This window comes from Diuraphis noxia, unplaced genomic scaffold (assembly GCF_037042655.1).
Source record: "Diuraphis noxia isolate RWA-SAM2 unplaced genomic scaffold, SU_Dnox_SAM2 contig0002, whole genome shotgun sequence".
Taxonomy (NCBI): domain Eukaryota; kingdom Metazoa; phylum Arthropoda; class Insecta; order Hemiptera; family Aphididae; genus Diuraphis; species Diuraphis noxia.
The window spans coordinates 30,493,976-30,512,149 of NW_028301712.1; the positions used below are offsets into that span (position 1 = coordinate 30,493,976).

Genomic DNA, 18,174 nt, shown 5'->3' on the forward strand with positions numbered 1-18,174 from the left:
CTTTTTGTACTTATTTTCTCAAAATTCAATTGTAAGTTTATAAAATATTATATGAAATGGACTGTTAAATATTTCACACTTATAAAATAAAATTTCTTATTTTTTTTATTGTATGTTCATTATTTTTATCTGTGTTTAAAGTATAGTAATCGTATATTTTTGGATCCTAATAGAAAATATAGATTTCAAATTAAAAGAATTTATACGACGTGTATAATGTACTAATCTGAAAGTATTTATGTGTATAATAAGTAAATTAATGGATTGCATTATAGTTGTTAATGGATAATAGTGTTATATTATACTGCAGCGGCGGGTGCAGCTGTATAACATAAAATATTGTACAAAACATCAGTGTCGGCAATCACTGATTTCTCAATATTTTCCAAGGAACCGACCAAAATGAGATATTTCATTAATTATATATTATATACTTGGTTCAAAACAAATAATATGTTCGCGGCTTCGTCGTACATCATCCTTACAGTCGGTTTTAATGAACACGTGGGAATTGATTATATTAAAATTGTATGAAACACAAGATTCGTGTAATATAAGCAAAAAAAACGAGTGTAAATAATATAATATTATAACATAATATTAATTTTGTGATAATATTATATCGATTTACTATGGTTACGTTACGGGTAAGGCGTATAACGTATCGCGTTTCTTTGAAGTATAGCTTTGAGGTAGGTACTTATAGGCAACGTAAATATGTTTTTTTTTATTTTTCATTTAATTATCGCATTATTCTGCATTGAATCTATTAGCGATACCTGTGTAAGAGTTAAATTTAACCACCTCGTCCGGTTACAAAACAGTTAGAAAAGCTATTAAAATACAAAAGTTTTTCCGAACTGATTAAAAATTAATTACCTGGTGGAAAATCGTTTTTCTTTTCTCTGGGCGTTTTAATTAAAACTAATTCCTTTCTCCCCCACCTCTACATTTGCTTCGTGTTCAAAGCGAACTTTTCCACTTAAAATAGCTCTCGAAAGACGATTTTTTACACAAGAGCACATATTTAACCTTTATCTGGTGGACGGCTCTGTCATGGGCCTGGGGTAAAAAAAATAACGTATTTTTTTGTATTATTAATTGCGGTCCAGAGAGAGAAATATATCGCGATATGCGTTACAATAGTCACCGAAAATATATGTATAAAAAAAAAAAATAGCACGCACATTAACAATGATATCAGATCGAAATTGTTTAATTGCTCAAATGTAAAAAAAACAACCACTAAAAAAAAACAACAATATAGCATATCATCAATTTAAGAGTTTTTTTTTTGGATTTTAAGATGAATAATATAATATTTCTTTTTAGGAAGTCTGCCGACATTCCATAGATATCGAATTTGATAAAATTTATCAGGGAAATGCGTGTTTTAATAGTTTGTGTTGATGTAACCAAAAGAAGTTCGGGTCTAAAATAACCAATCGCAGACATCCTATTAAATGTAACGTTTATTTCTTTCCATTTTATTATACAAAAAATCCAAGACAGTCTAAATGACAGATAGTTTTTTGTTAAAATGTTTAACCATACGTTAACCGGGTGTTTCGTTTCTCATTTGTTTTGGCATCCGTTCAACACCCTCTTAAAAACCGTTTTTTCTTTTTAGTATTATTGTTAACCTCCTTAAATAATATTTTTTGACCTTAGTCTACTAGTCTTAGAACATTTTTATAAACGTATATGACTGTTTTGGTGTTTAGTGCTACTTTTACTTTTACTATAATTAAAATGATATTATGATTCACAGTAGGTATTAGTAAAACGATAAGACCGAAACATTCAGTTAAATTCTATGAAAAAATTTAATTAGTATTAAAAAAATAGAATTGAAATGCGTACACTATACAGTGTTTTAATATAAAGTAGTTTTTAAGTATGGCAATAAATGTGATATGGTTCTTATATATTTTCGAAAATACCTTTGAAGGTATTTAGGATGAATGTCTCTATAATGGTCTCAACAAAGTGCAATAATCATGCAATTGTTATTATTTTAGATGAGAAAAATATGCAGTTAAAGGTTATAGGGGGTAGGTACTGCACGCGTATAAAAAATGATTTACGATATTTATTATGGATAATGATTCCGGTGTTGTGGCGAACGAATAAAAATACTATTGGACCTATATAATATTATGGACATTTTGTTTCCATAAACGCAAAACGACCTCGGCATTTCAGATAAGAACGATAACTATAGCACACGGTGTGAAGTAGTGTACTTTTATTGCCGGCAATGATACATTATTATTAAAATTATTGCTACAGCATTATTGCTTTCCCCCCCCCCCCCACACACACACACACCACGGACAGTCAAATACAACAACAACAACAATAATAATAATAACATTATAGTCGCGAGCACTATAAACACACACCTCGTGAGAAACGTTGCGTTAAACATAATATAATTCACATAACAACATTACACATGTCACTAATTGTAGATATATTATTTAGGTACATGCGTTTTGTTATGCAACACATAATTAAACGGTTTTTATGAATAAGGGCTAAAACTGATAAAAGACTAAGATGAATTTACTCACAACTACTGACGGACCTAAAAATTACTACAGTTTAAATTGACCAAAAAACAACGACCCTAAAACGATTTTTTGTCTACTAAAAAAGTTGACAAGACGTGCCCCATAATATACGTCCAACTATTATTCATATGAGTAAGTCATTGACTGGATTACTTATTTAGAAGAATTTAAGACTGCTGCAGCAGGCACACACGTGGTGCGATTTTGTCCGTAGAAAAAACGAGAACCGCCGACCCGGGATAAAAACGCAGCGAATAAACGATATTTAGATGCGACTAACGACTTGCATTTCGGGAGGAGGGAGATATCAACATTATCTAATGGATATGACATCTGGTCAGTGTCCGGTGAATACAACTAAACGGCTGCATATATTTATATAAGACGTACCTATAACCAAAATTATATTACATAAAATAGCCTGCTGCGGGAATTTAACTCTTAAAACATATTTTGGTGGTGATGCTGTATCAATTATTAAGAATACAAAATGACCCATTTGCATACTTAGATACATTTAATTATTTTTCTCAATGAGCTGCTCAATATTAGTTGTTATTCCTTATATTTTTCTTATTCCTTCATGATGTATTTGTATATATTTTCATATCTGGCTGAAATGTTCGATATGGCGTTTTTAAAATTATTGGGTGGCTATATAGCAGCCAAATCCCCTCCCTTTATGACAAATAAACAACATGAACTACAGACATATGAATTAATCATCTAATATACTCAAGCGAGTATTTCAATATTATAAATTGGCGCTTGCAAAAAAATAATAATATTATTTCAAAGCAGAATAGTTTTGGTATATACTTAAACTTATAAAAATCGAATTGTGGACAATTTGTTTATGATTATAAGTTACATGTATCTACATCTACTGAGTGAATAATATTCTGAAAAATGTTGATTCACTTCTCCGCTCGTTTAACTTCTAAACTTTAAATACCTACCTATCATTTTAGCTAATGATAAGCTACCATGCATGTAGTTTATTCCATACAGATAAAATTTTCCGAATAATGTTCTGCACAGAAATACGAAAGTAAAAACTTTTTTGTGACGATTTATCATTTTGTAACAGATACATACTTTCAAAAACGTCAGTGATATTTTCCAAAGTAATCTACGTTACGAGTGCTCTACGTTTAAATACATGCATACTATTAGATGACGATTGGTGCTGTCGATTATTGGCCACAGTCTAAGTTCCTACCGCACAAGTCTCTGCCACGACATGTCTCGAATTTCCCTTTTTCGCATAATGATACCCATTGTATAGATTATTATTGTACATGCACTGTTAGTATATTTTATATTAGCTTTTCCACCGCGACGGCGTCAGCGGTACATGCTTTATACGTCCGTTGATAATCCGTCAAACAACAATAAAGTTTACGCCCACGTTCACCACACAAAAGACTTTTGCCAACGACAGCCACATTATAATATTATCACCTAAACTTTAAATGTCAACGGCGCGGCGGGTGACGTAAAATGCCGAAATCTTATATTTTAATAATACATCGTTATAATAAAATATTATCGGCTTGATAGTAATAATTCAATGGCATAAAAAGGTGCTGTGTGCTTACACGATATACTTGCAACACCAGCAAAATCTAAGTAATATACTGTTTTATAATATCATAGCGATTCACATCATTGTTATATAAGGTCGAGAAAAAGAAATTAATTTCAATTTTATAATCATACTAAAACCGCGAGAATTTCGACAAGTGTTATTGAATGAAAATTAATAGTGTGTACGCAAGCGGTATATATATACGCGGAGTTTGTGATAAATCCTAAAAAAATAGCGTTCATTTGTTTTAATTTAAACTTTACATTTATTTTAATTTTTTTTTTTTTTTTGTGGAGGGTAGTTCCGGTTGTTTTCGGTTCGCCGGTAACCGGTGGGCGATTTCGGGTCTAAAGCCTCTGGAAATTAATTCGGGAAATACAAAAAGGGGAAGCGTTTTGCTGGTGATAAAAATCCTGATTTACTATACAATACCATATACTCCCTCGCGTTTTATGCGGCTATATAAATATATATATTTTATAGTACCTATGTGTGCGATGATCATAGTTTTGAGTATATCATATATATTAGGTGGTGTTGTCGAGAAGTATTTCCAATAACTATTATATTATCTCACAGGCAGACCGGGATCGGGTCTATTCGTCGACTATCCTTTTCATTAAACGGGAATTTCGGAGTATATTAATAATAATTTGCCCGTGGGTGGTAAAAGTGTCCTGGCCACGATAGGCTCCCCATAATGGACGGCTGTGACGGGACTTTAATGAAAGCTCGCATGGCGTGGCGATCGGTTGAAAGGGCTCAAAACGCAATTATCCTCAGCCTTTGGTGACCTTTGGCAATCTCACCTGCGAAATTAATGTGCCTTCGGGTCGTACATAAATTAGCCAACAGTTTACAGTGTGAAAACATCTTTCACGGCGACATCGCGCCGGGAGTAAAATTCGTATTGTTATCGTGTATTTCAAAGATTGCGTGGCATATTATGAGCAAATTGATCATGAATTATTTTTAACCGTAATATTATTAAATGTATTTATTTACTCGTATATCTGAAACGCTAAAATTGATAATAATATTCGACTTTTTGTTTGTGTATTGTTTAAAGTAATGTAACACGTCTATAATAGCGCTTTTAATAATTAGTAAAGCTTTAAATGTTTTTAAAAACAAATAGAGAACTATATACAAAATATAAAAAAAACAAGGACTGCCTATTAAGTACTTTCAGATGTCGTATTATGGCCAGAGTGTTTTTACGATAAAAGATTGTTTGTGACAACAATATCCATGTTAAAGTTAATTGAAAAACTGGCCCATAAATTTTGACTTTCAGAGCAGAGCATTAATACGTCCTTTTTCACCAGGCAGTGCCAAATTTTTAGTTTCAGTTCATTTTTTTAAAAATCTTAAACAAAAAATATTTAGTTTTTGTAAAAACGTGATCTTGGGAATTAAAGCGTCATTAATAAATTAAAATATACAATTGGCATTATTAGTGTGAAATGTTTTTAAAAGTTTTTTGGCATTGGTTTCAATTTCAGTGAAGCTTTATGTTTTTTTAGAGATGCTAAATAAACTGCTGGATTCATTAAATGTAATAAGCAAACGTACTGGAAGAGAACTATTACACTTAAAACGCCGACAAAACATTTAATTTGAATGTGATTTAGTCGGCTCAATTATAAATTATTGTCAAAACGAACATAAATTATTTTTATTTATGCAATGAATTAATAATGCAATACTTGAATCTTGAACAAGCTAAACAATTATTTTCGAGATTTTGCATAGCTAATGTTAATAATATTATATGTGAGATAGTTTTGGAAATAATTTTAAGTTTATATATTGTCGATATATAAGACGCTAAGACGATAGTACAACTTTGAATAAGTTTGGACAATTAATACATTTTTATTTTTAACTCATATAATAATAAAGTTACGACGGAAATGTGTAAACCAGGTAAACCTAACACAAATTGAAATCATTCTAAAATATAATAATGTTTAATTAGTTATCATTAAACAATATTGTGAGCTAATGTAACCTGAGATTATTTCAATAAATTGACGAGTAAAATAGGTGTCAAATTAAAACATTGGAGAGAATGTTCTGCTTAATTGAAAGTTTTGAGTGTACCTGGTCATGTCATGGAAGTCAGTCTGATTTGATAGTAAATAGAAAATATGATTTATGAGTAAAAAATTCAACATTTAAATAATAACATCATATTTATTATTATTACGGTTATGAGTTTAAGTGATAAATGAAGAATGGAGTTAAACGTTTTGTCTGAACAATAGTGACTGATGTATCTAATCGTTAAAAATATTAAATTTATACAACTATTTAAATATTAAATATAATATTTTATGAAGTAGGTAAAAACACGTCCAAAAGCAGAAATATATTAATGACTTATACACGATTGACGACCACAACCGTGCTATGGCTAAATTATTTGAAACGCTAAATATAATTGTATATTAATTAAGGTACCGACGAATACTAACGAAGTGTATTAGTTAATTCCAGACAAATATTTAAGTCTTAAAGTAATATCTCAGATGGCTGAATGTATTTTTAGGTTCATTGTATAAAGATTCGTGGACCATGTTGATGTTTAACGCATTACCACGTGGTAATAATAATGTTTACAGAAATCAAAGAGCGGTATAATATAAAATTACTATGTATATTTGTATATTGTATAGTGTATACATATATATATAGGCAATATACAATGTATATTGTATACTGTATAGATATTAATATTGATTATAACGTACCAACGTATACAGAGCGGTTCGCATGATACTCCACTTGTCTAAATATCTATAAAATTTTAAAGCAACATAGCTTAATAATATTATATGTATTAATCATCAAATATTGAGCGGAAATGTGCAAGAAAAATTGTTGTCATTATTGCTTGAAACTATTGCGATTCGTATAGATTATGGCCAGAAATCCCAGATTATAGAAAGATAAAACACATATTATATGCATTAAAATTCCAATTCTAATTATAATAATACTTACACTGATTACAAAGCTGTTTTTAACAAGTGATGAAGACGGTTTTTAATTGACAGCTGACATGATAAGTACAACGTTAAAGTAATCACCCTGTGCGGTTAATATGTGAGGTATACAGGGCAATTCACCAAGCATTTCCACTCTCTTTATCTACGTCAAAAATGCAGGTTTGACAACATCTGATTTTTTTGAATTTTTAAATATCTTTAAAGACCAAATTTTGAGATTTTAAAATTTTAAGATGTTTGTACTACTTTAAGATTATCCCGGAGATTTAATAACTTCTGTTTTTCAAATTATAACATATGACTTTTATACAGTAGATAATTTATTAGATAATTTTTCTGAAAAAGTTTACGCATCAAAACCTACATTTTTTCAGTTTTTGTATTATTTTACTTAACATACTAAGGATAATATGATGGATAGGTTTTTAGTAATTTATTTGATAATCTATTAATATTTATAGTTCATAAATTTGGTTCAAATATAATATATACTAAAATAATATTGAATCTAATTCATAATATTGTCAAACTAATTTTAAGGACTAATATAAAATTGTTAAAAAAAAAAATGTTTACTAAATAATTTATAGTAAAAAGGGTGGAGGATACTCATTTTAAGAACAGAAGTTTGTGCATGGACACTATCCTAGTACGATAAATCTCAAGAATTGGAAAAATTATCTTTATGTATATTTAAAAATTTTAAAAATAAAAATTCATAAAAAATATCATTAATAGGTTTTGTTTTTAAATAGGGGTTTAAGCATACTCGGTGAACCACTCTGTTTATTATGTGTTGTGTATGTATACTGTTCATGGACACGTTTGTTGTGCAGTGTACACATCACTTCATTGTTTAGAATTCTGATGTGTATATATTGGACGATAATATATGATCTACATATTATATTCGTGTATAGAATTATGAGTCAATTAGCCATTGGTTGTTTTAGCATGCGGTATAAGCGAGCACATAAGGGCTTGCTGGGGGATGGTATTGTGTGTGTGTGTGTGTTTGTGTGGTATCATTGGTAGTCGGTTGATACCGGAAAATTCAGGGGATCCCGCCGGCGAATAGGACGCGGAAATTGCGTCGTAAATAATCAACGGGGTCCATTCATGACAAATTGCGCAGTTGTTGAAATCTGTCCACACCCTTTCGTGACACCGGAGTTTATCGATATTATATTATATTGAAGTAGAAATATTGTTTATAATGACATCCAAAGAACGACTGAAAATAGGGTATAATAACCGATAGTCATAACAATCGGAATTAAAATAAATAATCATAACAAAACAGTATACCATCTCGTTGTATTATTTAAATCACTTAAGTCATTATCATTAAAAAGTAAAGTGTATTTACTACATTTTTCCTTTACTTTTTAAAAAATATTTATAGATATGTTTTTGGATTGGGTGTAACTTTTTTCTAACCAATTGTTTTAATACTTTGTTGACTGTCGTATAAATTCCTAACAAAATGTAGAATTATTATACTATTATATTTTCCATTAAACTATACTCAAAAACTAAATTCCTACTGATTCCTCAATTTTCTTTGCAGTGGAAAAACATCTAACAGCATGCCCCTTATATAATACAGGTAGGTACACAGAAAAAAAATGTAATTGTTTCTACTTTTTCAAATTTTGTTTTTGAATACGTATATTATTATAATTTATAGCCACATAACTTGACACTGATTGTTTGATATTTTCTCTTATCTTAAAATTTAAATATGTCATAAACCATCGTTAACATGGACTATATGTTGTGTGGTCGTTATAAAAGTAATATTTGTCAAATTTCACAAAAAAATAAACATCTTATATTATATCCGTATGATCATTATAAGAACGTCATAATAATCCATCAAATTTAGTATTAAAACATATTCACTTAAGTTTTTCGCCGAGATCTTTAACTTTAGCTTACTCAACCTGGCATTTCACTACAACCGGTGTCATTTTAAACGGTTTCTACTATTTACCTACCTATATGTCCTGAACAACCGAAACGTTAGGTCCGCAGCAGACGCAAGTATGTATAGGTAGGTGCAAATCACAACTACTGCTACAGCCCACACACATATATTATTACTTGATATCAACCACTTGATATCGACCTGTGTACGGTGAGAATCATTTTTTATTCTCATTTCAGTTTTTCGTAATGATTGATTAATTTTCTTTTTAAAATAATAATTTATAATCGATCGTCCTCACTGATGGCCAAACTTCAATGACAAATGTGCAGAACCGGTGATGGAATATTGGAATCAATCGGATTTTCATCGAGAGAATTTTTTTTTTACCCTGCACAGTGCCGTAGTACCTACTAAGTATACTTCAGTTTTTATCGAATCCATTAATTATAATAATTGTATATTGTATTCTTAAGTTAGATATTCACGGCATCGTAGTTATAATTGTACGAGGTATCGATTTTAAGACCACGAAAATCGTTTTATGCGAAAGCTGTAAATACCATGTATACAAATTATAAGTACTTAAAGTTAATCTTTAATGAATAATATCGTTTGTTTTCAAGCTTTGTTTACGCATCTACATATTTCACAAACAATAAACTTTTGATGTCGAGGAAATGTTGCCAAAACTATACAAACAAGCACTATATTATAAAAATTATTCTTAATGTTCTATAGCCACACGGGTAGTTGATTCGATAAGCATATATATATATTTTTTTTATTACGTTCTTCATTTGTCAAAACGTCGAGATGTCTACCACACACTTTTATTCATGCGTTGGATTACGTATGCATACTCATTTAACACGAGCAGTAGCTTTTGACATTTTAATTTCAGTCCTACTCAACTCGACGACGACTCCATATTGTAATAATATTATATAATTTTAACTTTAAGCGTCTTAATATTCTTAGCAATACTTATGTGTATAGCCGTATAGGATACACACACATATATTATAATGGTATAATTCTGTTTAATTAACGACCATTGTGTTCGCAAAGATTGTAATTATATTCGAACACGATTAATGACGAGAAAAAATATTTATGTAGTTACAATTAATATGTATTTATATATGACGGTAATACACTTACAATCGTTCCAATCGATCAAGATGTTTAAAAGCTCCTTTCTCAATCGTATGAATTTGATTGTCCGACAATTGCCTTGAAAAAAAAAAAAAAAAACAATTAAAAAGAAACATTTTTCAATTATAAAGTTTCTTATAAAAAGGGTCTTTTGTGAGTGGGGTTGAATTTATATCATATATAAGACGAGAAAAAATACGAATGATTTGATTGCATTTTAAGAATAAAGTAAACAATGTATAGAAAACGAATTTAATTGGTTACAAATCCTACTGCATGGAAGAATGATTCTCAACTTGCTGTTTGACAGCAGTATCGAAGAAATATTGCCATTTATTAAAATTACTTTTTGTCTGCCTTATAGTTCAAAAACTTACACCCTTATATTCGAGATAAAAACACGCCTCGAATACACAACAGAATAAGTTTCAAGGTTCAATAAATACTTTGTACATGTTATTAAGCATCTCTTTTAGAGGTAGGTATAATATAATATTTAAAAAGAAAAAAATGAAATGAAATCACCGGACTAGCAGCGCAGTCTCAGCTCTCAGTGATAATATTATTATCACACCCAATCAAATTAATTAGACCTGAGCGTAATTAATAAAAACCTTTTTCAATTATAAATCAAATTAATAAATTATTCATCATTCACATATTTAACTATACGTAATAGATAATATATTTATAAATATAGGACGCTCTTTTCCCCTCCTTATGTATATATTTTTATACTATTCCAGTGTTTAATTTTCGCGCCTGAACGGGAATTTTTCTTTCACAATTATTTATTTTAACATTTGGAAATTTTCTTATAGTTATAATTCGGTTTTAATAATAGTAATAAATACAACGCGTAGGAAGATCAAATCCAAATAAAAAGGTATGAAATAATTATATTTTTAGGCTGCACTATAATACGCTGACCTGGGGCGGATCACTCGCTGGTGGATTGCAGTTATTTAAATCGGTAATATTCGTCTACTTGTTATGAAAAACGACGCCGTTGCATTTAAAATGTAATGAAAAAAATTTCAAAAATTTAATCCCTTTAATCCTAACGGGGATGGCATGGAATCGTCCAGTATGGTGAAAAATGTTTGGGGTGGAAAAGCCATATAGAGGGAATATTTGTGCCGTACATTTAGCTGTGCCGAAAATGGAATGACACAGCACATATGCTACGTATGCGAAACTTGATATTATATTTTACGTATGATTAGATAATAATTGTATTAAAATTAGCGATGATAATAACATCAATAATGTTTGTTTGAAGTGAGGGGTTTTGTGTTTGGTAACTGATGAGGGCCCATTACCCATAGGCGACATTATCTGTTATCTTATATTCTTTTTTCTTTTTTTTTATCTGACAATATTGTACAATGAAATTTAATACAAATCTTCAAATTACATATTATGTAACACACACAGAGGTAAATGTGATAGTAGGGGGGGGGGGTCAGAAACTCCTTGATTATAAATAATATTTTTTAGAAAAAGTTTTAAAATACGATATTGTTGATTATATTATTTATATACAAACTAAAACTAAGTTACAATTTATTACTTCACAATAATAAATTGCGGTAATATGCAAATTTTATATAGTTAAACTATATACTCTTAATTAGGGTTCATACGATGTTAGTAAAACACAATAGTTAAAAATCGTGATATTAATTATGTATTATTACTACAAAATCTCAAAGACACTGCAGATATCTGATATCGTTAGGATAATACAATTCAATTGCTGTTACAATGTCATATTCTCAAATATTGAGTGTATTAAATATATATATATATATTACCTATTCATAATATTTGTTGATATAGTGTATAGACGAATTATTCATAGAAACTCAAAAATCCATTTAAGTCGTTATTAATTATTTAATTATATTATAAATCATATATATTATATAACTGCATAAGCAAAGGCGTAACTATTTAGCTTTTGTATTGGAGGGTTTGAGGGCCTTATTAAAAATTATTTTTCCATACACTAATATAAAAACTGTAGGTATTTACAAGTTTCACTGGTTAGTGGTCATACGTGCGTGTATCATTATTGATTATTTATATCAAATAGCTGCTTGCACTTAATATATATATATATATATATATATATATATATATATTTTTTAAATATTTGACTTAAGATAATTTTTTTTAAAGATCGGATGGAAGATTGTTGAATTTCACAATTTGATATTAAAAAAAAGGAGTTATAAATTGCATTTTTATATTTTTAACAAGATACTACGAGCAACCAGTAGATTATGTTTACAAGATGCTGTGGGGCGCACTTGCAATGGTGTATATTTATACAAATAAATAATAAATAAGAATAAATAATAAAAGTCTGAAGACGAAGTTCGCGGGAGTGGAAAAAATAAGTTTCCGTTCTTATTAACACAAATAATGAGAAACTGGGTTTCCTCCATTCCTACTGTTTGTTTTTTGTTCTTTGCAACAAATATCGATGAATAATTTCAAGTGGTTCAAATATACCAAATCACTGCCAAAATCACTTGAAGTTATGATTTAAAAAACAATTTTTATGTTTATTTACTCGGTTATTTTTTATCCCCGGTCCGTTGGAATAATAAAGCATATAATATATTTAAAAATCCCCGGAAAACCATCCTATATTTATACACTCGACCCTCTATACAGGCTTAACATATACTCAGTAGGAACTCTATTAAATTTTCACAGGTCGCCAGACAAAACCAACAAACTGGACGCAAGAGGGGAACAAAAAAAAACATAAATCAAGTTGACTTTTAAAGATACATATTTATTTAAATACAAGGTAAAAACAAAAGTACTTACAAGACTCGTAAATTAGTCAGGTTGGCAAAGTCAGTAGACGATATGACCGTAATGTTGTTTCCCTGCAAGTCTCTGTAAACAAAAATAAATACATTTATTAGTTTATTATTTAAAACCAAAATAACAATGAGGAAACTTCACTGGTCCCATTATTCACAATAAACATTGAACTATAATAATATCCATTACACTTACATCTAAGCTATTAAAATGTTTTAGAAAGTATACACTGTACAGTGTTGTATTAGTAATAAAATCGTATGCATTGCTACAACGTATTTTAACGGACTAATTACTTCGTACATATTTTATACTTCATACAACATCGTCGTTGGAACTTAATGCGTAGCACCAAATTTTTCGAATTTATAACGAGTGAGTCGAGTGACAAGCAAAATACTTAGATTTCCTTCTGAAGCATATAGTCATTACTAATTACGGTTACTTTCAACTTTCAACATTAGATAATAAACTATTCAGAGTGATTGTCCAAGCATCTTTACTTCCTTTTTCCTTCTTCGATAATGTATAGTTATTAAAAATCTGACTTTTAGAATTTTCAAATACTATACTTTAGACCATATTTTCAAAAAGTTTTAAGATTCTTTTATACAACCTATACCTACTTGAAAGACGTTCCGTCCTTAAGCTTCTGTTTTTTTTTTTTTTTAACGAGACCCCCTCCTTCTCTTTTCTACTGTAAATCGTTCATAATTATTTTTATAAAAAAATTAGAATTCATTAGATATTAAATTAAAAAAAAATGGAAGGAGCATGTTTGATGAAATGGTGTATCACTCTGTATAATATGATATTGCTATGTACATAGTCCACGGCGTGGTGCTGTTTTAATACAAAGTGACTGTAATAAAATCCGGCGCGTTTATTCGGTTTATTGTCCATAAATCAGAGACGGACGGTAAAACGTCGAAAAACGAAATCATTACAATGGGACTAGCTGCGATAAAAACCGCGGGGTCGGTTGTAAACGTTATTAATTTTACACTTTAAAACACGGACCCCGCTGAGATCGTGAGACCCATGTCATGGGATAAAATCAGTGCACTGTCGTGGCATTCCGCACACAATACTATAATACCTTCAATAATATTATACCTAATAAAGGTAGTTTGCTAAAACCGTTTGAATCGCCCACAAAATATTCAACCTTATCATTATAATAATGTTTCCATCGGTGTACGCGTGTGTGTGTTATAGCGCGGCAAACGTATATAAGTCGGAAATAAAAATGCATTTTCCCGGTACCGCGTGCGCTTGAAAATCGATTTTTATTTTTTTGTTTCACCAAACGATATATATGCTCGATTTAGGTTCTTTATTGAACACAGAAACGTCGACAACAACTACCTTGCTTCTTCTTCGCCGATCGTAATCTCTTGGACAAAAAAAGTGCTCCAACAAAGAGGCTTAACTTGTTTGCTGGCTTTCCACTCGAATAGTTACCGTTTGACGATAGCTATCCAACGGTATAATGCATGTAAAATATACCATTTCATATACTCTTTATCGTAAATCATTTTTTTGCTCCATACTTTTTTTTTTTATTCATGTCCGTTCTACCATTTGTAGAAGGCTGCTATATAATAACTAAATATGATTTCTGAAAAATGGCCAAGTGGAAAACTTATCGGCTTAAAAATGATAAAATATTTAAATCTATATAAAAGTACTCAACTGTAGTTTAAAAAAAAATTGTTTTTTATGTATAGGTGCCCATAGTATAATTTAATATTACACTTTTACGTTAAAACATTTTTAACAATATAATATGTGAATGCAAATTAATTTCGTTTTGTAAAACATGAAACATTATTAAATTATTATTACATTACATCTGAATGCTACTTTTTTTAAATTAATTTTTCGTACAGGGATTTTTTTAAATAGTATACATTATTGAAACTCGATTGGGTCATTATGTAATTTATTCAAATAAAACATATTTATCATGAATTCAGTTAATTGTGTAATGTACGAAACATTTATATTTTTACCTGGGGCAAATTAAAATTACAAAATATAAATCTTACACGAATAGGTACATCAATGAATGGCTTTAAACAAATATTGTATACAAACAATATAAAAAATATGTTATAAGAAATCATACCAATATCACTTGAGTACACAAACATCCGTGGGATATTGTAGTTGGATCGACTACAAATGGGGTTATGTTTAAAGCAAACAAGTAATATTATCAGGCTAACGGTTCAAAGCGCGACTCAAATTAGGCGAAAATAGAAAAGATTTTGCTTTAAACAGACGTTTGGTAACTTTTATTCTTTGGTAAAAAAAACAAACATTATTGTTGGACAAATATTCTAATTTCCCGAGTAAAAATAAAAATCATACCAAAATATCGATTAGCGAATGAGTAATAAACAAATCGTATTAATATTAAAAACAAACATTAAAAATGGTTTCAATGAAAATACTGTAAAATTATCAAACGTCTTCTATTATAATTTGGGACTCTTCGTTAATTTATATTATTATTTTATGTGTGTAAAGTACCTATTTTGGATCTTTAATCGTAATTGAAAACCTATACTTAGAAATTGATTATAAGACTAAATTAATTTGTCGCAAATAGTCGAGGAAATACTGCGGGTGTGTAGCTCATTTATTTTTATAAAACAGACGTCGTAAACCATATGACAATATTTGAAGTATATTATTCAAACACCTCAGTGCGGTCGGTTACATTCGAAAAGGCAATGTAATTTCGTTTGGGAAACGATGTCTTTTTTTTAAAAGCCGAGTTTGAAAAAAAATACAAATACCACGTGCATGGAGGAAATAAAAAACAAAGAAAGGGTAATTTGTTAGTCTCAAGTCTGCGACGAACAATATAGTGCTGTATATTGTTTTCCGCTCTTGTCCGTCGGCTAAACGAAAAGAATTACCAATCGATTTGTCTGTTTTCGACATACAAAAAAATTGCGAAACATAAAGAAAACCGTCAGCACCAATACTGACTTCCAATAATGCAGTGAATAGGCGTTTCTACCAAACACACATTCAGGTAGTGTGAAAAGTTAAGAAAATAATCGATTGATCACGTCTTGTCAATTTTATTGTTGATTTAAAACTGATTTTACTGTTATTATAGATAAAGGTAATCATTATATTAATTATAATTATTCCGTTTCACGCACCTGTATAAACAATATTAAAAAGAACTAATAAGTTTTTTTTTTTAAATTAAATTTATAATAACCAAACAAACGTGATTTACATTCTGTAAACAATAGTAACGATTGGAACGCGTCTGTGAACTAAAACAATGATGATTGAACAGTATTCTGACAAGTCCACGATCCACGTGTATAGTACTATAGTGGCTATAGTATGTATATAGGTAGTTGGTACAACAGAAGTTTAAATTACATTCACTTGAAAATTAATTTATTTTATAACTTATAGACTTTGTGTAAATATATTATTATAATTTTTTTGGAGAGATATAATATTAAATCTAAAAAATAAAAATGACCAAATTGTGATTGAAAGTTAAAAGTTTTATTTTATTTTTGGTATTTTTTAATTTCACGATGATAAAGAACTTTCAGCTATAGATATATTAGGCACCTGTATTATATATTTATATTTAATAAAATTCAATTTTAAAAGACAAAACTTAAATCCAATAAAGAAAAACGTAATTCTTATTATATTGCGCTTGTATTTTAACATTTGGATGGAAATATAGTTTTATAATATTTTAAAACAATTTAAACATTTTGATCGTGTTAGAGACTTATAATTAAATTTAAACATTATTTGATGAGATGACGATTGAATACATTTTCCAATCCACTGACTCGATGTCACTTAAGATATTTGTCAACCTAACCTACTACACACAGGGTGTCGTTAATCAATCGGATACGATGTAATACATAATTTTATTATATTTCGAAAACACGCAGTATTTTGTTTGGGTTAGGGATCACAAAAATGTTATACCCCGTATATGATTAGTGGGGTCGTCCGATGGTTGTAAGAAAACCGCATATTAATGGAAGACAAAAAAATAAAATACAGGCTATAATCAGTTGTCAAGATAAAGTGAAAACACAACTGACTAGTCATGATTAATTTTAAAAGGAGAACTGTAGATAAATTGGGAAACAACAAAATATTCACCGTCAGGCCACTAGTGTTGGACGACGATAGCCGCCGTCTACGGTCAGCCGGCTTATAAATCTTCAGTGACAAGAGACTTAACTTGTTGAGGTATCTGTGTATAATATTACATATTTATATATATATACCGTACATCCCCGGGTCCCCACCTACGGAATGTCAGAGAGAAGACAATTGTTTAAATTATCGTCTGTCAAATACGGTAATTAGGCGTTCCTTAGCAAGGACAAATTCAAATTGTCGCCCATTCATATTGTGCTGCGGTGGAGATTACAAATATAATTGTCTCGATGTATATCCTCTAGAATCTCAGTGCACAGATTTAGAATTTCTGAGCTTAACAGTAATTTAGTCAGTCTTGGTTTATTAAATTGAATGAAATATTTTTTTTTAAGTATAGCGTAACAATAGAATAATACTATAACATCAGTGAACGTTCTAATTTTTCGTTAAGAGAAAAATCCAACCCCGTAATAAATGTTGATTAGTAACGGAAAATGTAATTCTACTAAACCAAGTTTTGCACTTTGTTTTAAATATATTTTTAGTTTTATTGCAAGAACTTTAAATTAATATGAGCCACACGATTTATAAGTTACAATAGAATATATTATACATTTTCTGATTAATATAATATATTTTTTAGTGATTTAACGCACCTGTTAATTGTTATAAGCAACAAAACATAATATTTTAACCTTGCCATCAACCGAAATTGTCATACCGGATAGACTTATTTCAAAATATTTTATATTAATTTTTTGGTGGGCGCATGCTTATAATTGTATTATTATCATTATTATTTTATTCGAATCGATATGGTGGGTTGAAATCGTTGTAAAACAAGTCGTTTAAAAGCAATACGAAAACACATACTTGGGGTGTCAC

The 18,174-nt window shown here is 29.6% G+C and overlaps 1 protein-coding gene across 1 annotated transcript in view; it reads right to left on the reverse strand.

Annotated features, from left to right (window-relative positions):
* The window catches only part of sli (slit guidance ligand), a 140,828-nt gene that overhangs the window by 60,151 nt on the left and 62,503 nt on the right, over positions 1–18,174 (reverse strand). The window contains exons 2-3 of the mRNA XM_015510611.2: positions 13,114–13,185; positions 10,276–10,347 (exon numbers count right to left, since the gene is read on the reverse strand). Coding sequence (XP_015366097.2) covers positions 10,276–10,347; positions 13,114–13,185 — 144 coding nt within the window. The remainder of the gene's footprint in view (positions 1–10,275; positions 10,348–13,113; positions 13,186–18,174) is intronic.